Genomic DNA, 26847 nt, shown 5'->3' on the forward strand with positions numbered 1-26847 from the left:
AAGACTGTAGAAAATAATAATCTGACTAAGCATAAAGGAAAGAGAACAAAAATAAATAAAATCACAAAAGTAAATTCAGACACTACAACTGATACCACAGAAATACAAAGAATTGTTAAGACTGTTATGAACAACTATACACCAACAAATTTAAAAAACTAGTGAAAATGGATAAATTTCTGAAACATATAACCTACCAAGACTAATCCAAGAGAAAATAGCTTTGACTATTTGGGGTCTTTTGTGGTTTCACACAAATTTTAAGATTGTTTTTTCTATTTCTGTGAAGAATATCATTGGTATTTTGATAGGGGTTGCATTGAATCTGTAGACCACTTTTGGTAGCATAGTCATTTTGATAATATTCAAATTCATGAATATGGAATGTCATCCTATTTTTGTGTCCTCTTTAATTTGTTTCATCACTCTTTTGTAGTTTTTATTGTAGAAATCTTTCACCTTAGTGGTTAAGTTTTCTCAGGTGTTTTGTTTTGTTTTGCTTTGTTGGTGGATAGTACATGTGGGATTGCTTTCTTGATTTCTGTTTCATCTGCTTCGTTGTTGCTGTATAAAAATGCTACTGATTTTTCCATGTTGATTTTCTACCCTTGTATCTTCACTAAATATGTTTATAAGTCCTAAAAGTTTTTTGGTAGAGTCTTTTATTTTTTCTAGGATTGTTTTGGCTATTCATATTTTTTGTTATAGTAATCATGGTAGAAGACATTAGGGTCTGGGCTGCCTGCTCCTGAAGATTACGTACGCTTCTGGTGCTATTCAGGTTTTATCCCAGAGGTTCCATTTACAACATGGACTGGTGCAGGGGCTGTTTGACTTCATGACTTAGTAGCTCCAATAAAATCAGGTTTATAATGGGAAGTTTCTAATATGTGATCACAGCAACTCATATCTACTAGGGCTCAGTAACAAAGCAGAAGCTATTTTTCAAGAGACATATACTTATTTTCTGTGGGGAGCATTCCTTGCTCTACAATCCTCAGGGCCTGCATTGTGATTCTCCCACTGGAAGATGCCATAGATCCACATAAATTCTTCTTTCCCTAGTGAATTTTTACACCACGGTTCTGGAAGATAATATGATCCAAGCAATAGGGTTGTATAATGACAGGACGAGAAAACATGTTGGATATAGTTGAACCATTTGGTATTTCTTGGTATGCCCATTATTGATTTTGAAAATCATCAATTATCAAATGCAGCAGCCATGACCTGATAAAAAATGGTTGCTAGGGCTCAGAACCCTCAGGGATGAGGGTCAAGGTTACCTTCTAAATCATTCAGACTAGCAGAAGTGAGGGAAATTAAGAATGAATAGTAGAGAGGAGAGACATTGTGTATCACTTATGGTCTTGAGATGTTCTGCAGTAGTAGAGGACATAGTATGTCCCACTGAACCTCCTTCTATAATTAGTTCATTTCATGAGCCTCTCTCTCTATTAAAAAAGCCAAAAAAACACATGGAGGTGATATTCTCAGAACTTACACTAAGAAGTTTATCCAAATCGCCAAAGGGGTGGACTGTAATGGATGCTGTGCTGCATCCTCTACTTATTTGAGCAGAAATAAGGGCTTATTTTTCCATGCATTTAAAGTGTAGAAATATGATAATCCTCCAATTCAACAATCTTTGAGAAACTCCTTCAGCTTAAGGAGGCAGTTTCACTGAAAAACACAACACTGAGATCTCTTTCTGTCAGAACATAACTGACTGACAGCCGTCTGAATTCACCACTGCATTTGCAATGATTTTGTTCCTTGGCTGCACCCAGCCACTAACATGATACAGCAGGGCACCAGTGCATGGTCATTTCTGTGGCCACATAATAATATTAATGACCTGGGTCCATTAAACTTGCCAGGATGATGGCTCCCCTCCTTGGCATGGGGGACCCGAAATGCCAGGCAGCAACATAGCTTGAAGTTTAACAGGACATTTGCCATGTCTTTAGAAGTGCTATCCTTTTAGGAGCCTAGACCTGTAAATCTGCAGAAGCCATAGCTGTGGAGCCCAGAAGTACAAACTTCTCGATTGTCTCACTGGAAATAATACTAGGCAAGGCCACTTCTACTCTCAATTTCTCAATTTCTGGACTCGTGTACTCTATATATTAGGAGATACGGCAGGTTGTGATTTCTCATTGATTTATTGTGTGTATTGCATCCTACAAATTATATACCAGGTAATTCCTGAATATTCCAATTCATTCATTATAGTCATTCTGTTTGAAATTAAACATGTTCCCATATCTTCCACTAAAAGCATTTCTAAAACTCTCCCCTATTTCATATTTCCTTTAGGCTGTGATTCACTGCAGTAAACTTAAATGTTGGTTTATATTTGCCACCTATATTTTCCCAACACTCACTCTTCAATGCACTCCCACTGAATTATACTGTCCTACCCTTCTATGTGGAGGTAATAAATGGAGCCCTTTCTAACATTAACAAAAGCTCCCATGCCACCAGCAAATATCCAAGGATATTTTTCAGCCCCCATTTTGTCAGTCTTTTTGACAAAACAAAAACTATTATCCAATTTGTTTTCCTTCAGAAAGGAGCTTTTTTGGAGTATAATGATGGTTGCCAGGAATTGGGAGGAGGAAAATGCAAAGATGATGGTCAACTCTTAGAGGGTTTCATTATGTAAGATAAATAATTTCTGAAAATATACATTACTGAATAGTGTCTATTTATGTAATAATAATATATTGTGCACTTAAAATTTGCTGAGGGCATATCTTTTTTTGTTTATATTCTGTTTATTTTGCTAAGGTCAGAATTTATTAGATATTTAGTCTGTATTATTGTTTTTATTTAATTGTACGTGTTTATGGGTTAAATGACTGAATACATGCATAAAATTTATAATGATCAAATTAGAGTAGTTAGAATATTCATCACCTAAACATTTATTATTTCCTTGGGGTGATCTTCTTTTCTAGCTACCTTGAAATATGTAATACAGTATGATTAGCTACACACACCCTAAAACTCCAGAACTTATTCTAATTGTCACATATTCCCTATGACAAACATCTTCTCATTGCTCCCCTCTTCTCTACTTTCCCAGCTTCTGGTAACCACTATTCTACTCTAAGAGGGAATATTTTATATTCAGGGTTTTATGACATGCACAAAAATAATAAAGGGTTTTGGAGGAAGATTTGGATGATGACTATAAGTATGTCTTTGGTCTTAATACTGCTGAGGTTTCCTAAGTTGCATACACACTTCCAAAATCATCTAATTGTATACATTAATTAAGTACAGCTGATTACATTTCAATCATGCCACAATAAAGTGGTTAAAAGATAAGAAAAAAATTAAAACACGGTACCTCTTTTCATCCATAACACACAAATAAAATCTCTAAATATTCCTTAAAGCAGGCACATTACAAAAATGGGTTTGGCTTCTTAGAGAAATTAAACTTTCTTTAGGGAAAACATTGTGACTTTTTAATCAAACCAAACAAAGAAGAATTTCTCCCTTGAGGAAATAAATCCATCTCCCCCTACTGCTGCCTCCGTACACACAAAATTGGCTGAAAATTTTCCATTCAGCTATCTTCTTTGTATACCAAGGGAACTGAATTCCTAGGAGAATAGAAAGACAATGAAACAACTTATTTAATGTGGTGCTCAGAGAATTCAACCACAGAGATGCTAGAAATTTTAAACACACCCCTATTACACCTCAGCTGTAATGCTCTGACACCAGCCAATGTAAAAGTCCAAGTGGGCTTCAAAGGGACAGATCACGGAGAACAGAAAGCTTCAACGAAAACCAGGGAGTGAGTCCATATGTCCTAGTGATTGTTGGTGGAGTAAGAAAGAAAAGAGTAATAAACTGTGTATTAAGTTTTACTTCTAGAAGAATAAGACAGGGACAAGCCCATTTATATTCAGTCTATGAAGGTGAAGTCCATGTACTTTGAAGGTACTTTAGTTTCCACTGAGACCAATCTTTTCCAGGTATGTTTTCATTCCTTCTCTCACTCTTTGGAATCTAGAGCCTCTCTCCAATATGAATTATATTCGGGAAAATCTCCAGCTCTTCTTCACTCTTTCCAATAAAGTATAGAATCCTGTTAACCTTCCTGCATCCAATTATTTATTTTTTATTTAGTTATTTGTTAATTATTTATTTCTCCAAAGATCTGTGATGCATAAGGTTTTGTCTACTCTGTACCTACTACGGTTGAAATTTTCTAATATATTCCCTAACTATTCCCACTGTAGTTTTAACTTATGATAGGCCTTATTAGTTCTATATAGATATGGTTATTGTCTCACTGTAGTGTCCACAATGTCATCTGCAAATGATGTAATGATTGCTGATGTTCAGCACTCAGTACAATTTCCTATTCTCATATTACTAGTCTCTTTTCATGTTCAGGAAAATGTTAAATGATTGAAGATGGAGTAGTCTGCCTTGGCATGTTCATGAATTTAACGCAAAAGTTTAGTGTTTCAAAGTAGTGTAGCTCATTGGCTGTAAAAAAAAAAAACATTTTCTTGTTGGCTGTAAAAGATCATTTTTATTGTTGGCTATAAAAAATCATTTTTAATAAATTGTCCTTGGTGTCTTTGTCTACCAAGATTTCTGTCCTTGCTGCTAATCACTGTAATGGCTGTTAAATTTCCTCAAATGTATTTTTTTGCATTGTGACTATGGTTATAATTTCCCTTCATTGGCCTATTTTTGTGAAGAATCATGTTGACAAACATCCTTGTATTAAAATTGCTTGCAATCCTAGAATAGGAACTACTGTTCATCATGTACAAGGGTACTTCACAAAGTTTACAGAAAAATAGAATTATAAGATAATGCAAATCTTTCCAAGAACTTTTTGAAGATTCCTCATATTATCATTTAAAAATACATATAGATGTAGTTTACATTAATATTCAATTTTGTGTTTATATTCAGGCATGTCTTGCACTAGAAGATTTCTCTTTTGTGTGATGGTTGACATTTTGGTCTCTATCCTCATTGTACATCTACATTTGTATGTGTTGAACACCTGAAATGTCACAGGCAGCATGTAAGTCCCTCTTAAGGCAAATCATAAGCCAAAAGAATCAAATCCACAGACCTCCATTAAACATAAATTTACCAGTGTGAGAGGGACATCAAAAAAATTTACAGGATGCTCTACTTGTGGTTGTCATACAATCTGTCCCTCCTCACCCTCATCCTCTGCTCCCTGTCACACTGGCTTCCCCAATCCCTTCATTACAATGGTCACTACCCATACAGAAAGCAATCATAATGTACTCCCATTCTAGAATGTTTCCTCTTTTCTTACTTCTCATGATTAACAATAACCTATCTTTTCTGTTACCTCAAATATTACTATTTCAGAGCAGCCTCTCCTGTCCATCTTCTAATACTATTTTGTTTCTATAAATTAATTAAAAATAAAATTAACTATTTATCTTTAATTAATAAACATTCTCTGGAAATTAATAATATCAATCTATTTATCTATGCTAAGGATTATAAAATTTTATTTCAAATCTCAGATTTGCCTTTTAATTTTTAAGATATATTTGATGTATAGATCTCTGAACATTTTTTATCAAATCTGTGAACTATATGTTTTGACAATTAACTGCTGATTTTAATGCAATACATCCCAACTCAAGAGCATGTGCATATGAGCACACTCTCTCACACACACCTTGTATTTGGTTTTCATGTTTGTGTGCTCTCCTTTCCCCTTCTCTTATGTATGCAGTTCACATAATTTTTCCATTTCTTAGAAGAATTCAACTTGCATGCCTTCTGTGTAAGAAGCAGCCATGTGGATCTTCATTAGTTAGGAGTGTTGTACGGTGGCCCAAAGAGGTAACTGAGCTGTTGTATTTGTAAGGATCAGAGAGTTTCTTCTTGATGGTTGTCCCTTTTCTAGAGGATACCAGTAAATGATATCTATTCAAGACACTCATGGTGATATTAAAAGCAGAAGTTCCTATTTATGAAATGCCCATTGTATGTCTCAGAAAACACAGTAGAAAAATGACATGCATCATCTCATTTAATTTCACTCTTCAATTCCACCGTGTAGGGAATATATACTACTACTATAGAGGTGAATAGTCTGGAAGTAAGAGAGCTTAAATAACTTTCTCAAGGTCACACAGCAGGATATTAGTAAAACAAAATTTTATTTCAGGAAGCCTGACTCAAGAAATGATTTTCTACAGAATGGCTGTATGCTGTAACTTGAAAAAATTATAATCCTAAAAAGTAATTATAAAATATCTTATAATTTTTTAAAGTTTAGTAATAAAAACAGTTATAAGAACAGATATCATTTATTGACAAATCTACAATGCACCAAGGCATTTTTAAACCTCAAAAAGGAGGTAACAGTAATAGCTACCTTTTTAAAAAGAAAGAGATGAGGCATAGAGAGTTAGCTCTCACATCAGTAGGAAGCATCTGGTCACAGAATAGGATTGGTTGAGTTCAAAATCCATGTCTTAATCACTGTTGCATGATAATGAAAATATAGTGATTATCAAGGGGAAAACATAAAATATCTAACATTATTTTGGGTGAAGGATATTCATCCAATGGTGACATTGTGAAGTGATGACTAGCTGAGGTGTTAGTTACCTATTCATTGAATGTTGCTTCTGCCTCCTTCCCCAGCAGACACCTGAGCTACATGGAAGCAGAAAACCACACGGAACTATCAGAATTCCTACTATTGGGACTCTCACAGGATTCTAAACTCCAGCCCCTTCTCTTTGGGCTGTTCCTGTCCATGTATCTGGTCACTGCACTTGGGAACCTGCTCATCGTCCTGGCCATCAGCTCTGACTCCCACCTCCACACCCCCATGTACTTCTTCCTCTCCAACCTGTCCTTCACTGACATCTGTTTAATATCAACCACGGTCCCAAAGATGCTGGTGAACATCCAGACACAGAGGAAAGACATCTCCTACACAGGGTGCCTCACACAGCTGTATTTTTTTATGATTTTTGCTGTATTAGATAATTTACTCCTGGCTGTGATGGCCTATGACCGATATGTGGCCATCTGCCACCCCCTGCACTACACGGTCATCATGAACCCCCGCCTCTGTGTCCTGCTGGTTCTGAGGTCTTGGTTTATCATTTTCTGGGTAGCCCTGGTTCACATTCTACTGGTGATGAGGTTGGCCTTCTCTCCAGGAACTGAGATTCCACATTTTTTCTGTGAACTCACTCAGCTTCTCAAGGTGGCCTGCTCTGATACCCTAATCAATAACCTCTTTGCATTTGTGACGACTGCACTCCTGGGTGTGTTTCCCGTCACAGGGATCCTCTTCTCTTACTCTAGGATTGTCTCCTCTGTAATGAAGATGTCCTCCACTGCAGGCAAGTATAAAGCACTTTCCACCTGTGGCTCTCACCTCTCTGTGGTCTCCTTGTTTTACGGAACAAGCCTTGTGGAATACCTCAGTTACGCTGTGACTCGATGTTCCCAGAGCAGCTCAATTGCCTCGGTGATGTACACTGTGGTCACCCCCATGCTGAACCCCTTCATCTACAGCCTGAGGAACAAGGATGTGAAGGGGGCCCTGGGAAGACTTTTCAGCAGAGCAGACCCTTGACCATAAATGATCACTGGCCTCAGATCCAAGCGGTCATTTTAAGCCCCTAAAACAAATCTTGTGAATTTAAATATTCTGCCTCTTGTTCTCCTCTAAACGACATGCTTAATTTTTTATTCTCAAAGCAGCTAAGAGTTTACTTTTATATGGTTTTGTATTTCCTTCTTCTCATCAACTTTCTCAGTGATTTCTTTTAAATTTTTGTTTCTTCCTCATTGTCTTCAAAGTTCCATATTTGGTAACCATTTTGATGGCCATTCCTGCAATTTCCAGTCTGATATTTAAAGCACTTGTTATATCACATACCTACGTCATTTCCACAAAAATGATCCTCTTGAATGTGAGTGTTCTTTGCCTTAATTTGGGTGTTTTCTTGTTGTCCCTGAAGGAAATGGAATAAAAATCATATAATAGTCATAACAAAGTGCTTACAATATCGGGACTGTCTGTGTTGCTTTACATGTATGACTTTAATCCTGAAAATATTTATTTGAGATATTTCCTCTCGTTCACCCCATTTCTCAAAGGAAAAGACTGAGACTGATTTGAAATGAACTATACTGTGGCAACCAGAAATGGAGCCCACACTCCTAACTTTGATACACGAATTTTTGTGAGAATGATGATGTAATTTTTAACATGAAATTTGGAATCTAGTTTGAATACTTGTTGGCTTATATAGTTCATAGTGATATTGTCTAGGATAACTCTGAGATGTTGCTTCATTCTTTGGGATCCTTGATTTGTCTTTCCTCCTTCTTTCATTGGGTCTGTCCTCCGCCTTTTCTTTCTTCTTCTTCTTGGTTTTTCTTCCTTCCTTCATTGCCCCCTTCCTTCCTTTTCTTTTTCATTTTGGCTGCTTTACTGGTTAATGTTAATGTGCTTCATGCCTTTATACGGGTTGAATAATATTACACTGTGTGTATACACCACACATCATTTCTATATTTACCCATTGATGGACATTTGGATTATTTCCATCTCTTGTCTATTGTGAATAGGGCTGCTATTTACAATAATAATTCCTTAATATAATATTACATATATAAATGTAATATAATAAATATAAATATAATATAATGTATTCTATGTTTAACTTTTAGAGGAATTGCCAGACTATGTTTCATAGCAGCTGGAACATTTTACACTTCCAACAATGTATGAGGATTCTAATATCACATTTTTGTCAATACTTATATTCCTTTTTTCAAAAAATAATAGCCTCCTAGTGGATATGAAGTGGTACCTCACTGTGCTTTTGATTTGCTTTTTCCTAATAATTAATTGAGCATTTTCTCATATGCTTGTTGGCAATCCATATTTCTTCTCTGGAGAAATGTCCTTTCAAATGTTTGCTCATTCTGTTATTCTGTAGGTTGTCCTTCTGTTTCTGATCTGCAGGACTTCTTTATGTATTCTGGATACTTGACCCCTATCAGATATATGTTTTGCAAATATTTTCCTCATTCTGTATGTTATCTCTCCATTTTTTCAATTATATAACTTATTTTTATTAACTATACTCGTCATGATATATAATAAATCTCAAACTTATTGCTCCTGTTTCACTGAAAATTTTGACCAGCCTCTACATAACTCCTCATGCCACAGTCTCTGGTAGCCACCACATTCCTCTCTATTTATAATATGAGTTAGATTTTTTTAGGTTCCAGATGTAAATGATATCTTGTGATATTTGTCTTTCTGTGCCTGGCATATTTCAATTAACATAATATCCTCCAGGTTTATCCACATGTTAGCAAATTTCTGAGGCTGAATAGTATTCCATTGTGTGTATATGCAAATTTTAAAATTAATGATTTAAATCATTTTAATCAATGCATAATAATTGCACATATTTAAGATGTACATGTGATACTTTGATATATGTGTACAATGTGTGATGATCAAATCAGCATAATTATGATATCAATCACCTCAAACACTTATCATTTCTTTGCATTGGGAACATTCCAAATCATCTCTTCTACATCTTTTGAAATATAAAATAAATTCTTTGTAACATGTATGGTCACCTTACTTAGCTATGGAATACTGGAAATTATTCCTTCTATATAACTGTATTTTTATCCTCATTTACCAACCTCTTCCTATTCCTGCCTCTTCCCTACTCTTCCCAGCCTCTGGTAACATCTCTCTACATCTATGAGATAAACTTCTTTTAGCTCCCACATGTGAGTGTGGTCATGTGATATTTTTCTTTCTATACCTGGCTTATTTAACTTACCAAATTTCCTCTAGGCTCATCCATATTGCTTCAATTGACAAAATTTCATATTTTTTGTGGATGAATAATATTATTTCCATGTATGTATACCCCAGTCTTTGTTTATCAGTTGATGGACACCTCGGCTGATTCCTTATCTTGGCTACTGTAAATAGTTTTGCAATGTGTGTTGGAGTGCAGATATCACTTCAACATACCAATTTTCTTTCTTTTGGATATGTGAGATTGCAATATCACATGGTATTTCTATTTTTAGCTCTTTCAGAAACTTGCATACCGTTTTCTGTCAATGACTGTAATAATTTACATTCCCATGAGGAATATATAAAAGTTTGCATTTCCCAGAAGATTAGTGATGTTGAGCATTTTTTCATATACTTGGCCATTTGTATGTCTTATTTTGAGAACGTCTATTCAGATCATTTGCCCATTTTCAATCAGATTATTTGACTTTTAGCTGTTGAGTCTAACTAAAGGTTTGTTGATTTTGTTTACCTTTTCAAAAACTAACAGTTAATTTCATTGATCTTTTGTATGTTTCATTATTCTCGAGTTCGTTTATTTCTCATCTGATTTTTATTATTCCTTTCCTTCTACTAATTTTGTGTTTGGTTTGCTCTTGCTTTTCTCGGTTCTTAAAGTACATCATTAGGTTGTTTATCTGAAGTATTTCTACTTTTTTGATGTAGGCCTTTATTGCTGGAAACTTTCCACTCAGTACTGCCTTTGCTATATCCCATGTCTTTGGTATGTTGTGTTTCCATTTTCATTTGTTTCAAGGAATTTTTAAAATATTCTTCTTAATTTCTTATTGCTCATTGGTCATTTAGGATCTTGTTTGCTTTTTATGTATTTGTACATTTTCCATAGTTCTTTTTGTTTGGTTTTGTCAAAAATGGTACCTTACATGATTTCAACATTTTAAAATTTGTTAAGACTTGTTTTGTTCCCTAACATATGCTCTGTTCTGAAGAATGTTTCAAGGGCTAATGAGAAGGATGTGTATTCTGCAGCTGTTGGATGAAATGTGTTAAATTCAGGCTATATTTTACAATGATCAAATCAAAGTAGTTAGCATATTCATCACCTAAACATTTATGATTTTTTTGTGGTGATCCTCTTTTCTAGCTATCTTGAAAATTATAATACAGCATGATTAGCTACACACACCCTAAAACTCCAGAACTTCTCCTATCAAATTGTCACTTTGTACCCTATGACCAACATACCTCATTGTTCACCTCTTCGCTACTTTCCCAGCTACTGGTAACCACTATTCTACTCTAAGCGGGAATATTTTATATTCAGGGTTTTTATCACATGCACCAAAATAAGAAAGCATCTTGGAGGAAGATTTGGATGATGATTATGAATATGTTTTTGGTCTTAATAGTGCTGACATTTCCTAAGTTGCATACACACTCCCAAACTCATCTAATGGTATACATTAAATAAGCACAGCTGATTACATTTCAAGCATGGCTCAACAAAGTGGTTAAAAAAATTAAAAAGGCTTCTTGTCAAGATGGCTGAGTAGACAGTTCCTAGTGTCACTCTCTCCCACAAATCAACCAATTTGCAACTATTAAAAAGCAACAATAGGAGACCTGAGATCTGTGCCAGAACAGGCAGGAGCTGCATGCCATGGGATGCCAGTCCAGGAGATTGCCCACTACCCAAAGTTGCCTGAGAGCCATGGAGCCCATAAGTCCTGAGTCAGCCATGCCAGAAAAGGCAGGTGCTGTGGGACCTCCAGCCCAGGACAGTCCCTATGTCTTAGAGAGGCCTAAGAGCCACTGGGCCCACACACCCTGAGTCAGTCATGCTTGAACAAGAAGGCACTGCAATAATCCCAGGCCAGGCCATTTCCACCCAAACAGAGAGGGCTGAGAGCCACCAGGCCCACTCAACCTATGTCAGCCATGCTGGAAAAAGCAGATGCCACAGGACTCAGGCCAGGTCGGTCCCCACTGCTTAGAGGGGCCTGAGCAACACCAGGAACACATACCCTGAGTTAGTCATGCCAAAAAAGACAGGTACCATGGGACCTCCAGCCCAGGTCTGTCCCTTCAGCTCAGAGAGGCCTGAGAGCCACTGGGCCCACATGCTCTGAGTCAGTTGCACTGGAAAAGACAGGCACCATGGGACTTCCAGCCCAGGTCAGTCCCCAACACTTAGAGAGGCCTCAGAGTTGCCAGGTACACATGCCCTGAGTCAGTCATGCTGGAAAAGACAGGTGCCATGGGACCTCCAGCAAAGGCTAGTTCCCACTGCTTAGAGAGGTCTGAGAGCTGCCAGGTACACAAGCCCTGAGTCAGCACTGCTGGAGGAAGCAGGTGACATGGGGCCCCCAGGCCAGGCCAGTACCCACCATGCAGTGAGCCCTGAGAGCTGCCAGGCTCACACTCCCTGAATCAGGGGCACCAGAAAAGGCAGGTGCTATGGGACCCCAATCCCAGGTAAGTACCTCCTGCCAAGAGGAGCCTGAGGGCCACCAGACCCACATGCCCTGAGTCAGCTGTGAAAGAACAGGAAGACACTGCAGGACCCCAAGCCCAGGGTGAAATGAGTGGCCTGTGATACCCCATGCCACAATGACTAAACACCAAAGGAAAGATACCAGAAATACGAAAAATCAAGAAAGTACATCACCACCAAAGGAAAATAATAACTTTCAAGCTCTAGATTCTATAGAACACAAAGACTTTGAAATGACTGAAAAGGAATTTAGAGCAACATTTCTAAGGAAACTAAATGAGATACAAGAAAACTATGCTAGACGACACAATGAAATGAGAAAACATTTAAAGGATCTGAAAGGAAAAACATACAAAGAAATCATTCCCCTGGAAAAGAATGTAGCAGAGCTTGTGGAGCTGAAGGATTCATTCAAAGAAATAAAAAACACAACAGAGAGTTTATCCAGCAGGCTAGAACAAGCAGAAGAGAGATTTTCTGACCTTGATGATGGGATGTTTGAGTTAACACAGGCAGACCAGAAAAAAGAAAAAAGAATTTAAAAAATTGAAGAAAATCTAACAGAGATAACAGACAACCTTAAACTCAAATATCAGAATCATGGGTATTCCAGAAAGGGAGGAAAAAGGAAATGGCATTGAAAACATATTCAATGAAATAATAGCAGAAAAGTTCCCAGGTGTGGGGAAAGTCACAGATCTTCAGATTCAGGAGGCCCAAAGATCCCCAAACATATTAACCCAAAAAGGTCCTCTCCAAGACATGTTATAGTCAAACTGTCAAAACGTAAAGACAAAGAGAGACTCTTAAAAGTTGCAGTAGAGAAGTGGCAAGTTACCTATCAGGGAGTCCCAAAAAGGCTAACATCAGACTTTTCATCAGAAACCCTAAAAACCAGAAAAGAATGGGATGATATATTCCAAATACTAAAGGAAAAACATTGCCAGCCAAAAATAATTTACCCTGTAAGGTTATCCTTCCAAAATGAAGGACAAATAGCATATTTCTCAGACAAACAAAAATTGCAGGGGTTCACTACCACAGGCCAGCCTTACAAGAAATTCTCAAGGAAATACTGGGTTTGAAACCTAAAAAGCAACCCTCAGAGCCATGAATTCTCGAGAATGAAGAAAACCTATCATAAAGCAAAAATGATAGCAATAAAGAAAAAAATAGTTTTTCTACCATGCCAAGAAACAAACAAACACAGAATACAAACAGAAAATCAGAAAGAAAGGAACCAAAGGTACTTAAGAAATCTAAACAAAAATGAATAAAATTCTAGGAGTAAATAAACACCTAAAAAATAACTCTAAATGTAAAGGGATTAAATTCCCAACTCAAAAGATACAGACTGGGGGACTTTCAAGATGGCGGTGGCAGCAGCGGCTGGCGCGGAGTAGCTGAGGAGAAAAAGGCGGCCACTGGGCCTCAGGCAGCCGGGAAACTTGTGGACCTTCCTCTTGCCATCTCTTAAGGGAGGACCACTGCTGGTGGCCGGTCATGGGGGCTGACCGCCACTTTGCCCCTGGCAGGAGAGGCTGCCTCATTTACAGGCAACAGCTTTGAAGTGTGGAGCAGGAAAATAACTGTTTCTTAGCTGTAAAAGCGAGTCTTGAAACAGGGAACACGGCGCCAGGGCTGCTGTGGATGCAGACAGGATCCCGGAGGCCGGGGCCGCGCTGAAGGTGGCCAGCTGGCCTATTCAGGACTTGAGGTTTCAGGCTGGCATTAAAGAAGATTCCTGGGAGCGCCCAAGCTGCGCCGTGACTGAACAGCCTGAGGCGGCAGCGGCCGAGAATGGGAAAGGTGGCAAACCAGAGACAGAGAGTGAGCGCCCGACCTGGCGCAACACTGTGAGTGACCCCTGGACCAGTCCTGTGGGCGGCAGACGCCCACCCAACTCCCGCCTGCATCACCAGGCCACTCACCGCCCCGGGGCTGCCTCCATTTTCCCAGGTCCGGGCAGCTCCACCCAGCTCGGCCGCCACTGAGCCCTCGCACTTGCTTGGCCTGGCGCGGGGCTTTCCAGAGCCTGCAGGCTGGCCTCTCCTCCCACTCCCTCCACGGTTCTCTGGCGGGTTGGTGGCGTGGGGCATCCCCGGCCAGTGTCAGGAGGGCAAGGAAGTACGGGCGGGCCGACTCTCACTCCACCACACCCTGGACTCTGGCCCCTGGTAAACTTCCTGTTACTGGGAGGCAGATACCATCTCTGCGGCCACCAGTTCAGAAAAAAGCCTAACCAATTTCTGGTTGGGAATAGTGTGATAGGAGAGTTCTCAGGTCCACTTGAACCTGCCGGAGAGCTGGGTGCAGGTGGGCGCTAGACTCGGTTTATACCGGGGGGATACAAAGGTGAACAAGTCCCGAGAAAGATCTACACAGTGCTACAAAGGCACCCAGATCGACCGGTCGTCTGTGCCTAGCAGAAACCTGGTGGACTTACTGGGCGAGGCGGTGCCGAGCAGGGTCTTGAAGGCCCAGCCGATAGACGAGGGATGCAGAAGACACGCCCCAGCCCAGCACTGTGCACACACAGTAGGGAGACGTGCAGCCAGGGAGGCGGAGACTCGACAGAAACCACACACACTGTGGGGTCGCCACGGCACGATCCAACAGCCTGGGCCAGAGCACATGGAAAAGGGAGAAGTCCTGCACAGGAAGTGAAAGCTCAACAGCGATCACACACCCTGTGGTACGTGATCCACCAGCCCAGCAGAGTCCAAGCTGACCAGAAAGGTGGCTCCCCGGAGAAGCCCAAGACCCGAGGCAACCACACACACAAGGCACTAGAGGCCAACTGAGAAGCCACGGAGGTAGCCATACGAAATTGGCAACCACAGCAACATCCCAGTTATTCATTAGTCTCAAACCGGTGGACTGTGAAACCCCCTGCCACAATGAATAAACATCAAAAAAAAGATACCAGAAATACAAAAAATCAAGAAAGTACACCACCAAAAGTTAATAAATCTCATACTCTAGATCCTATAGAACAAGAAGCCCTTGAAATGACTGACAAGGAATTTCGAGTGATAATTCTAAGGAAACTGAATGAGATACAAGAAAACACAGCTAGACATCATGACGAAATGAGGAAAAGTATACAGGATCTGAAAGAGGAAATGTACAAAGAAATCAATGTCCTGAAAAAAATGTAGCAGAACTTGCTGAACTGAAGAAGTTATTCAGAGAAATAAAAAACACAACGGAGAGATTAACCAGCAGGCTTGTCGAAGTTGAAGAGAGAACCTCTGAACTTGAAGATGGGCTGTTTGAAATAACACAAGCAGACAAAAAGAAAGAAAAAAGAATCAAGGACATGGAAGAAAATCTGAGAGAGCTATCAGACAACCTTAAGCGCTCAAATATCCGAGGCATGGGTATTCCAGAAGGGGAGGAAAATGGAGATTCCATTGAAAACATTTTCAAAAAAATAGTGGCAGAAAACTTCCCAGGTATAGGAAAAGTCACAGATATTCAGATCCAGGAAGCTCAACGATCTCCAAACGTATTCAACCCAAAAAGGCCTTCTCCAAGACATGTCATAGTCAAATTGGCAAAACTCAGAGACAAAGAGAGAATCTTAAAAGCTGCAAGAGAGAAGCGTCAAACCACCTATAAGGGAGCACCAATCAGGCTAACATCAGACTTTTCATCACAAACCCTAAAAGATAGAAAGGAATGGGATGATATTTTCAAAATACTAAAAGACAAAGATTGCCAGCCAAGAATACTCTACCCTGCAAGGCTATCCTTCCGAAATGAAGGGCAAATAATATATTTCTTAGACAAACAAAAACTGCGGGAGTTCACTACCACACGACCACCCTTACAACAAATCTTCAAGGGAGTACTGGGTTTGGTTACTGAAAAATAACTACCACTGCACTAAAAACCCAAGAAAAATCAAAACCCACTAGTATAATAAAAATGGCATTCATGAAGAGAAAACAAGCAAACAAAAACGCTATCTACAACCTAAGGAACCAACAAACACAGAAACCAATCAGTAAATCAGAAATCAAGGAACAAAAGAGACCTAAGACAACCAAACAACCAACAAAATGCTAGGAATAAATCAACACCTTTCAATAACAACTCTTAATGTAAAAGGCTTAAATTCCCCAATCAAAAGACACAGACTGGCTGACTGGATCAAAAAAGAGGACCCAACTATATGCTGCCTACAAGAGACCCACCTCACCCATAAAGATTCACACAGACTAAGAGTGAAAGGATGGAAAAAGATTTACCATGCAAACAGAAAAGAAAAACGAGCTGGAGTAGCTATTCTTATATCTGACAAAGTAGACTTTAAACTAAAAACCATAAAAAGAGACAATGAGGGACACTACATAATGATAAAAGGATTGATCCATCAAGAAGACATAACAATCATAAATATGTATGCACCCAATGTTGGAGCAGCCAGATTTATAAAACAAACTCTATTAGACCTAAAGAAGGAAATAGACACTAATACCATAATAGCAGGGGACCTGAACACCCCACTGTCAATATTAGACAGAGCATCTAGGCAAAGAATCAGTAGAGAAACACAAGATCTAAACAAGACTCTAGACCAATTGGAATTGGCAGATATCTACAGAACATTCCACCCAACAACTTCAGAATATTCATTCTTCTCAGCAGCACATGGATCATTCTCCAGGATAGATCACATATTAGGTCACAAATCAAGTCTCAATAAATTCAAAAAAATTGGAATTATCCCATGTATCTTCTCAGACCACAATGGATTAAAACTAGAAATTAATAACAAACGAAACTCTGGAAACTATACAAACGCATGGAAATTAAACAGAATTCTACTCAATGACATATGGGTCCAAGAAGAAATCAAGCAGGAAATCAAAAAATTTATTCAACCTAATGAAAACAATGATACATCATACCAAAACCTGTGGGATACTGCAAAAGCAGTATTGAGGGAAAAAATTATTTCGTTAAATGCTCACTTCAGAAGAACGGAAAGATGGCAAGTGAACAACCTAACACTTCACCTTAAAGAACTAGAAAAATAAGAACAATCCAAACCTAAAGTTAGCAGAAGGAAAGAAATCATTAAGATCAGAGCAGAACTAAATGAAATTGAAAACCAAAAAACAATTCAAAAGATCAACGAATCAAAAAGTTGGTTTTTTGAAAAGATAAATAAAATTGACAAACCATTAGCATGGCTAACAAAAAAAAGAAGAGAGAAGACTCAAATAACAAAAATTAGAAATGAAAAAGGCGATATTACAACTGATTCATCTGAAATACAAGGAATCACTCGAGACTACTATAAACAACTATACGCCAACAAATTTGAAAATCTGGAGGAAATGGATAAATTTCTGGACACACACAAGCTCCCAAAACTGAACCATGAAGATGTAGAAAATTTGAACAGACCAATAACAATAAAGGAGATTGAAGCTGTTATCAGAAGGCTCCCAACAAAGAAAAGCCCAGGACCAGAGGGATTCACAGCAGCATTCTACCAAACATTCAAAGAGGAATTGACACCGATTCTTTACAAACTATTCCAAAAGATTGAAACGGACGCAAATCTCCCAAACTCATTCTATGAAGCAAAAATCATCCTGATACCAAAACCAGGTAAAGATATAACGAAAAAAGAAAACTACGGGCCGATATCCTTGATGAATATAGATGCAAAAATCCTCACTAAAATACTAGCAAACAGAATACAGCAACACATACATAAAATATTGGCCACGATCAATTGGGATTCATCTCAGGGATGCAAGGTTGGTTCAACATACGCAAATCAATAAATGCGATACACCATATTAATAAAGTCAAACACAAGGACCATATGATCATCTCTATAGATTCTGAAAAAGCATTTGATAAAATTCAGCACTCATTCATGACAAAGACCCTCTATAAGTTAGGTATAGAGGGAAAGTATCTCAACATAATTAAAGCCATATATGACAAACCCAGTGCCAATATCATCCTGAATGGGGAAAAGCTGAAAGCTTTTCCTTTAAGAACAGGAACTAGACAAGGATGCCCACTCTCACCACTCCTATTCAACATAGTGTTGGAAGTACTAGCCAGAGCAATCAGAGAAGAGAAGGAAATAAAGGGCATCTAGATTGGAAAAGATGAAGTCACACTGTCCCTGTTTGCAGATGACATGATCCTATATATGGAACAGCCTAAATCCGCTACAAAAAAAACTGTTGGAATTGATAAATGATTTCAGTACAGTAGCAGGATACAAAATCAACACACAAAAATCAGTAGCATTTCTATTCTCCCATAGTGAACATGCAGAATGAGAAATCAAGAAAGCCTGCCCATTTACAATAGCCACAAAAAAATAAAATACTTAGGAACTGAGTTAACCGAGGAGGTGAAAAATCTCTATAATGAGAACTACAAACCACTACTGAGAGAAATCAGAGAAGATACAAGAAGATGGAAAGATATCCCATGCTCTTGGATTGGAAGAATCAACATAGTGAAAATGTCCATACTACCCAAAGTGATATACAAATTTAATGCAATCCCCATCAAAATTCCAATGTCATTTTTCTCAGAAAAGGAAAGAACTATCCAGACATTTATATGGAATAACAAAAGACCACGCATAGCCGAAGCAATGCTGAGCAGAAAAGATAAAGCTGGAGGCATAACACTACCCGACTTTAAGATATACTACAAAGCCATAATAACCAAAACAGTATGGTACTGGCATAAAAACAGACACACTGATCAATGGAATAGAATATAGAATCCACAAATCAACCCACACACCTACAGCCATCTGATCTTTGACAAAGGCACCAAGGCTATTCACTGGGGAAGAGACTGCCTCTTTAGCAAATGGTGCTGGGAGAACTGGATATCCATATGCAGGAGAATGAAACTAGACCCACACCTTTCACCATACACTAAAGTCAACTCAAAATGAATTAAAGAATTAAATATACACCCTGAAACAATGAAACTTCTTAAAGAAAACATAGGAGAGACACTTCAGAAATAGGACTGGACTCAGACTTCATGAATACTACCCCAAAAGCATGGGCAACCAAAGGAAAAATAAACAAAGGGGATTATATCAAACTAAAAAGCTTCTGCACAGCAAAAGAAACAATTAACAGAGTTAAAAGACAACCAACAGAGTGGGAGAAAATATTTGCAAAATATACATCTGACAAAGGATTAATATCCAGAATATATAAGGAACTCAAACAACTTTACAAGAAGAAAACAAGCAACCCAATTAAAAAATGGGCAAAAGAGCTAAGTAGGCATTACTCAAAGGAAGATATACAAATGGCCAACAGACACATGAAAAAATGCTCAACATCACTCGGCATTAGGGAAATGCAAATCAAAACCACACTGAGATACAATCTCACCCCAGTTAGCATGGCTAAAACCCAAAAGACTCTGAACGATAAATGCTGGCGAGGTTGCAGAGCAAAAGGAACCCTCATACATTGTTGGTGGGACTGCAAAATGGTTCAGCCTCTATGGAAAATGGTATGGAGGTTCCTCAAACAATTGCAGATAGATCTGCCATATGACCCAGTTATCCCACTGTTGGGAATATACCCAGAGGAATGGAAATCATCAAGTCGAAGGTATACCTGTTCCCCAATGTTCATCGCAGCACTTTTTACAATAGCCAGGAGTTGGAACCAGCCCAAATGTCCATCATTGGATGAGTGGATATGGAAAATGTGGTACATCTACACAATGGAATACTACTCAGCTATAAAAACGAATGAAACACTGCCATTTGCAACAACATGTTTGGACCTTGAGAGAATTATATTAAGTGAAACAAGTCAGGCACAGAAAGAGAAATAGCACATGTTCTCACTTATTGGTGGGAGCTAAAAATAAATAAATAAATTCACACACACACACACACACACACACACACACACACACACACACACACACACACAATCCGGGGGGTGGGGAAGAAGACATAACAACTACAATTCCTTGAAGTTGATAGACAAGCAAACAGAAAGGACATTGTCGGGAGGGAGGGGGGAGAGGGAGGAGGGAGGGAGGTATCGGTAATGGGCCACAATAATCAACCACATTGTATATCTATAAAAGAAAATTAAGAGAAAAAAAAAAGGACTTTCCAACTACAAGAGCTCCCAATTGTAAAGCTGGATTGAAAAATAGACCTTCTGCCTGGCATTCAAAAAAAAATAAAAATAAAAATAAAAATATAACGAAAACAGTAAACCAGTTGACTGAGTGAGTCGCTGTCAATGGAAGGTCTTAATAGTGGTTGAAGGATGTTCATCCAAGGGAGACATTGTAAAGTGATGACCAGCTGAGGAATCAGTCGGCTGTTCATTGAACACTGATTTTTCGTCATTCACCAACAGACACACGAGCTACATAAAAGCAGAAAACCACACAGAACAATCAGAATTTCTCCTCTTGGGCCTCTCAGAGGATCCTGAAGTGCAGCCCCTTCTCTTTCAACTGTTCCAGTCCATGTGCCTGGTCACAGTGCTAGGCAACCAGCTCATCGTCCTGGCCATCACCTCTGACTCCCACCTCCACAACCCCATGTACTTCATCCTCTCCATCCTGTCCTGTGTTGACATCTGTTTAACCTCCACCACGGTCCCAAATATGCTGGGGAACATCCAAGTACACAGCAAAGACATCTCCTACATAGGGTACCTCAGTCAGATATATTTTATTATGATGTTTTCTGGACTGGATAATTTCCTTCTGACTGAAATGGCCTATGACCATTACGTGGCCATCTGCCACTCCCTGCACTATATGGTCATCATGAACCCTCGCTTCTGTGTCCTGTTGGTTCTGATGTCTTGGGTCATCGTTCTGTGGGTCTCCCTGGTTCACATTCTACTGAAGATGAGGCTGACCTTCTCCTCAGTGCCTGATGAGGCACTGAGATTCCACGTTTCTTCTGTGACTTTGCTCAGATTCTCAAGGTGGCCCACTCTGATACCCTCATCAATTATGTCTTCTTGTATGTAGCAACTGCACTGCTGAGTGTGTTTCCCATCACGGGGATCCTGATCTCTTACTCTAGGATTGTCTCCTCCTTAATGTAAATGTCCTCCACTGCAGGAAAGTATAAAGCATTTTCCACCGGTGGCTCTCACCTCTCTGTGGTCTCCTTGTTTTATGGAACTGGACTTGGTCTATCTCAGTTCTGCTATGACCCATTCTTCCCAGAGTAGCTCACTCACCTCGGTGATGTACACTGTGGTCACCCCCATGCTGAACCTCTTCATCTACAGCCTGAGGAACAAGGATGTGAAGGGGGCCCTGGGAAGACTCCTCAGCAGAGCAGACTCTTGTCTGTGAAGGATCACTGGCCTCAGAACTAGATGCACATGTGGGCTCCTAAGGCCATTTTGTGAATTTAAATATTCTGGCTCTTGTTCTCCCCCATAAGACATGCTTCATTTCTATTCATGAATCACCTGTGACTTTGCTTTGATTTTTTTTTCTATTAATTGTCTGAAAAACTCCCTCGTAATTGCTTTTTGAGTGTATATCCATACAGCCTCCTTAAGTTCCACCTTTTTAAGTTATTTTAAAGCCATCTTTAAAAATTCAAACTTCAGATTGAAGACACTATTAAGGTCAAGTGCTGTTATGTTCTCTCCCCAAATTATCCTCTAAAACGTAGATTTTCTTCACCTTAGTATAGTTGTGGTTTTGTTTTTCACTGGGATAACTGGAATTTAATTTATAAAATGCTAAAGGCAAAGTGCTTACCATATCAGCACCGTGCTTGTTACTTTACATACATGAAATTATTTAATCCTTAAAAAATTTCTTTGAAATATTTTCTCTGAATCAGCGCATTTTACAAAGGAAGAGACTCACATTGATGTGGACTGTAACCTAGTAACTGGGCAGTGAGCTCGCACTCCTAACTTTCATAAGAATGTGATGTGATTTTAAATTAAAACTGGAATCTGAATATTAAATCTGGTTGATTTATGTGGTTCAATGTAATATACTGCCTAGGATATCTCTAGATGTTGTGTCATTCTTCATGTTCCTTCCTTCCTAATTCCCTGCCTTCCTTTATTTTTTCTTTTTTCCTTTCTTATTTCTCTCCTTCCTTTCCTTTTTACTTCCTTCATTCCCTCCTTGCACTGTTTCTTTTTCTTTTGGCTGTTTTACTGGTTAATATTAACTTGTTCTCTTTCTTACTATGGCTACGACTGCCTCTAAAGACACAAAACATACTAAAAAAACATCCATTCTGATATTTTCTTTGTACCACATGAAGCTCGATCATTTGGAGAGTGGAAACACAATAGAACAAATCCCTTAATAACGGAGCTTTGAGAATTCAACCCACGGGACACTAGAGACTTTAAACACGTCCCCGTTGCCCCGACCTGATATTCTCTGATCCAGCCTTGCTGAAAACCTGAAGTGTTTATCAGAGACAGTTCACGGAGTAGACAAACCTTCTGTGATAACAGTCACAGAGTGTCAGTGTGTTCCACTAAGGTCTGGTGTGTGTGGTAAGAGAAAAAGAGGAAAGTGGGTACTGGCCTTAACATCTAGAATAATGAGCCTGGGTCAGTCCCATACTTATTTTTTTAGTCTAAGAAGGTGAAGTCCCTGTACTTTGAAGGCACTTTGGTTTCTGCTAAAATGAAACTTTCCCAGATCTCGTTGTTCATCTCTCTTTCTTTTTCTCTCTCTCATTCTTTCTTTCTTCCCTGCATTCTTTCTTTCTTTCTTCTTTCCTTCTTTCTTTCTAGAAAATCTGTCTATAACAAAACTAAGAAATGGCTATTCCTGGAATGTGGTATTTTTGGAATGTCTTTTCAAAATTTTCTCCACTCTCTCCCAACCATTGTAGATTGCTGTTACATTTCCTGTATTTCATTGTTTATAAACTGCTCACTGAAGATCTACTATGCATGAGGTACTCTCTAGTTTCTTCTTAATGGATTTGGATTTTCTTTTATAATTCACCTAACTATTTTTGCTGCAGATCAGACTTATTGATATCGCTGAATAGTTCTATAATATTGTTGTTGTTAGTTTTTTACTTCAATGTCCACAATATAATACAAATAATATAACTATTTCTGATGTTTGGTTCACAGGCCAATGTCCTTTTTTTGTATGAATAATCAATTTTAATGTTCAGGAGAATAACAAAAGGTGAATGTTGGAGTAGCCTGCGTTGGCCTATTCATGAGTTGTACACAAATGCCCTATTTTAATGTAAAATATACTCTTGGCTATGGTTTTCATACAACCATTCTTTATTGGGTTAAGAAGGTACCTCTGGTTTCTACATGTCCTGAGAATCTTTTTGGAGTTGGCTAACCACAGTCCTAGCTCTTGAATGTTAAGTGCATTTTGTTGTATTGTAATTGTGGTTATGATTTCTCTTCATTGACCTCTTCTTGTGATGAACTGTGTAGACAAATATCCCAATATTAAACCAACTTTTCATTCCTAGAATAGGTTTTACTAGTTCGTCACATATTATTCCTTTAAAAATAGATTAAAATGTATTTTATTGAATTTTACTATCCAATTGAGTGTCTATATTCAGGCAGGTGATGTGCTTGAAAATTTCTCTTTTGTGTTCTAGTTGTCACTTGTGGTCACAGACTATCTTTTACACCAAACATTTGTATTAGTTGAACAGCTTCTCTGTGGCATACACCCTCTAAGTCCCTGGAAAGAAAAGTGATGAGAAAAAAACAGTCACAATCTCAGATCCATAAGTAAACATAAATTAATCAACATGAGGGACACATCAAGAAAGAGTACAACATGCTCTAATGTGGGGCTCACACACTCTGTCCCTCCTGACCCTCCACCTCTGCCCTCTCTAGTCCTCTCCATCACCAAGCTCACTGAGCCATATGCAGATTAGCATTCTGTTCTTTCAGTCTGGAATGTTTATGGATTTTTCACTTCCCCTGATTAACAATGACCAATTCTTCCTGTCTCAAGTCAAATATTCATATTCCAAAATTAAACTGCTTCTGTATGATTACATTTTGTCTTTAATTAACATATGCTAGTATTAATAATAGTGATCCCCTTTCTATTATAGAGAATGGCAACATTGCATTTAAAATTTGCTTTTTAATTTGTTTAGGATGATTTCATTTAGATAAGTCTGAATATTTTTAATCAAATCCATCACAACTATTTTCATAATTAGCTATTGATTTTAGAACAATACATTTCCACTTCACACTGTGGACCCATGAGCACACACTCTCACATACCTGTAGTTAGTATATTAATGGTGTTGTATTTTTGTTTCTTCTTCTCATGCATGAAGTCCACATGCTTTTTTCTCTTCTTGGAAGAATTCACCCAGCAGGCATTCTAAGAAAGAAGGTGCCATAGGGATCTTTGTTAATTTGAAGTGCTGTATGGCACTCCAAAGTGGTAACAGATCTGTTGTATTCATAATGATCAGTATTCCCCCCTTGATTGCTGCTCCATTTAATAAGGGATATTGATTAATGATAGTCATGAAAGACATGTCTATTGTGATATTAAGAACAAAAGTTCACATTTATGATATATCCATTATATGTCACAGGAAACACAGTAGAAAAATCACATGCCTCAGCTCATTTGACTTCTCTACTAATAGAGTTTAAATAACTTGCACAAGATCATGCAGCAGTAAGCTTTTGGATCAAAATTCTATTCCAGGAAGTCTGACCCAAGAACCTGTTTTCTAAATCATAGCCCTAGACTATACGTTGGAAGAGTTATATATCTGAATTAATTATCATAAAAGTTTAAATTTAATAACATTAATAATGACAGCTTTCATTTGCTGAGACTCCAAGTGTGAACAAAGGCATTGCTGAATCTCACAAAAGCTTACACATCTAGAAAGAAAAATATAAAGCACTGAGACTTAACTTACACATACCTAGGAAGAAACAGGTCACAGAACAAATGTTGTCTGACTTGAAAATCCTTGTGTTTATTACTACCTTAGAGCTAGTAAAATAGAGAAAGTATGGGAATTATCAAGGAAAAGACATGAAGTGCCTTCATGTATTTGGAAAGGTCATATCAAAGAAGAAATTTGTTTATGTCCATAGAGTCAAACAGGACAATTAAGAGTACTGAGTAGATGAAAAAAAGAGAGTGATTTCCTTTAAATTAAAGAAAGTCTGAATGATTATACACTTTTTAAATGAAAATAGGATACAATCAGGGTAATCAAATCACTATCAATGGAAGGAATCAACAGGGGGTGAAAGATGTTCATACAATGGTGACATTATAACATGATCACTAGCTAACGTGTCAGTTGCCTGTTCATTGAATGTTGCTTTTGCCTCCTTCCCCAACAGACACCCCAGCAACATGGAAGCAGAAAACCACACAGAAATATCAGAATTCCTCCTCCTGGGCTTCTCAGAGGATCCTGAACTTCAGGCCCTTCTCTTTGGATTGTTCCTGTCCATGTACCTGGTCACGTTGCTTGGGAACCTGCTCATCATCCTGGCCATCAGCTCAGACTCCCACCTCCACACCCCCATGTACTTCTTCCTCTGCAACCTGTCCTTCACTGACATCTGTTTCAGCTCCACCACAGTCCCAAAGATGCTGGTGAACATCCAGGTACAGAGCAAAGGCATCTCCTATATAGGGTGCTTCACTCAGATGTATTTTATGATGATGTTTTCTGGGCTGGATAACTTCCTTCTGACTGTGATGGCCTATGACCGGTACGTGGCCATCTGTCACCCCCTGCACTATACGGTCATCATGAACCCCCACCTCTGCGTCCTGTTTGTTCTGATGTCTTGGTTCATCATTTCCTGGGTCGCCCTGGTTCACACTGTTCTGATGTTGAGGCTGACCTTCTCTCCAGGCACTGAGATTCCACATTTCTTCTGTGACTTTGCTGAGCTACTCAAAGTGGCCCACTCTGATACCCTCATCAATTACATCTTCTTGTATGTGGCAACTTCACTGGTGGGTGTGTTTCCCGTCACAGGGATCCTCTTCTCTTACTCTAGGATTGTCTCCTCCTTAATGCAAATGTCCTCCACTGCAGACAAGTATAAAGCATTTTCTACCTGTGGCTCTCACCTCTCCGTGGTCTCCTTGTTTTGTGGAACTGGGCTTGGGGTCTACCTGACTTCTGCTGTGACCCGATCTTCCCAGAGTAGCTCAGTTGCCTCGGCGATGTACACTGTGGTCACCCCCATGCTGAACCCCTTCATCTACAGCCTGAGGAACAAGGATGTGAAGGGGGCCCTGGGAAGACTCTTCAGCAGAGCAGGCTCTTGTCTGTGAAGCATCACTGATCTCAGAACTAAGCTGTCATTGTGGGCCCCAGAACGAGATGTTATGTATTTAAATTTTCTGGCTGTTGCTCTCTCCTAAAACACATGCTGCATTTCTATTTTAAGCACTTCTACTCTGCTCTTTGTTTTTCTATTACTTCCTC

The 26847-nt window shown here is 38.8% G+C and overlaps 2 protein-coding genes and 1 pseudogene across 2 annotated transcripts; all 3 read left to right on the forward strand.

The window, feature by feature from the left end:
* Nucleotides 1–6700: 6700 nt before the first annotated feature.
* On the forward strand, nucleotides 6701–12094 carry LOC134387560 (olfactory receptor 7D4-like). The gene is made up of 2 exons (XM_063110004.1): nucleotides 6701–7621; nucleotides 11996–12094. The coding sequence occupies exons 1-2, from the start codon at nucleotides 6701–6703 to the stop codon at nucleotides 12092–12094; spliced, it is 1020 nt and encodes a 339-aa protein (XP_062966074.1).
* A 7-nt stretch (nucleotides 12095–12101) lies between these two features.
* LOC134387561 (olfactory receptor 7D4-like) lies at nucleotides 12102–21725 on the forward strand (annotated as a pseudogene).
* A 4026-nt stretch (nucleotides 21726–25751) lies between these two features.
* Nucleotides 25752–26693, forward strand: LOC134388243 (olfactory receptor 7D4-like). The gene has a single exon (XM_063111131.1). The coding sequence runs from the start codon at nucleotides 25755–25757 to the stop codon at nucleotides 26691–26693; it is 939 nt and encodes a 312-aa protein (XP_062967201.1). The 5' UTR covers nucleotides 25752–25754.
* The last annotated feature ends 154 nt before the right edge of the window (nucleotides 26694–26847 follow it).

Source organism: Cynocephalus volans, chromosome 10 (assembly GCF_027409185.1).
Source record: "Cynocephalus volans isolate mCynVol1 chromosome 10, mCynVol1.pri, whole genome shotgun sequence".
Lineage (NCBI taxonomy): Eukaryota > Metazoa > Chordata > Mammalia > Dermoptera > Cynocephalidae > Cynocephalus > Cynocephalus volans.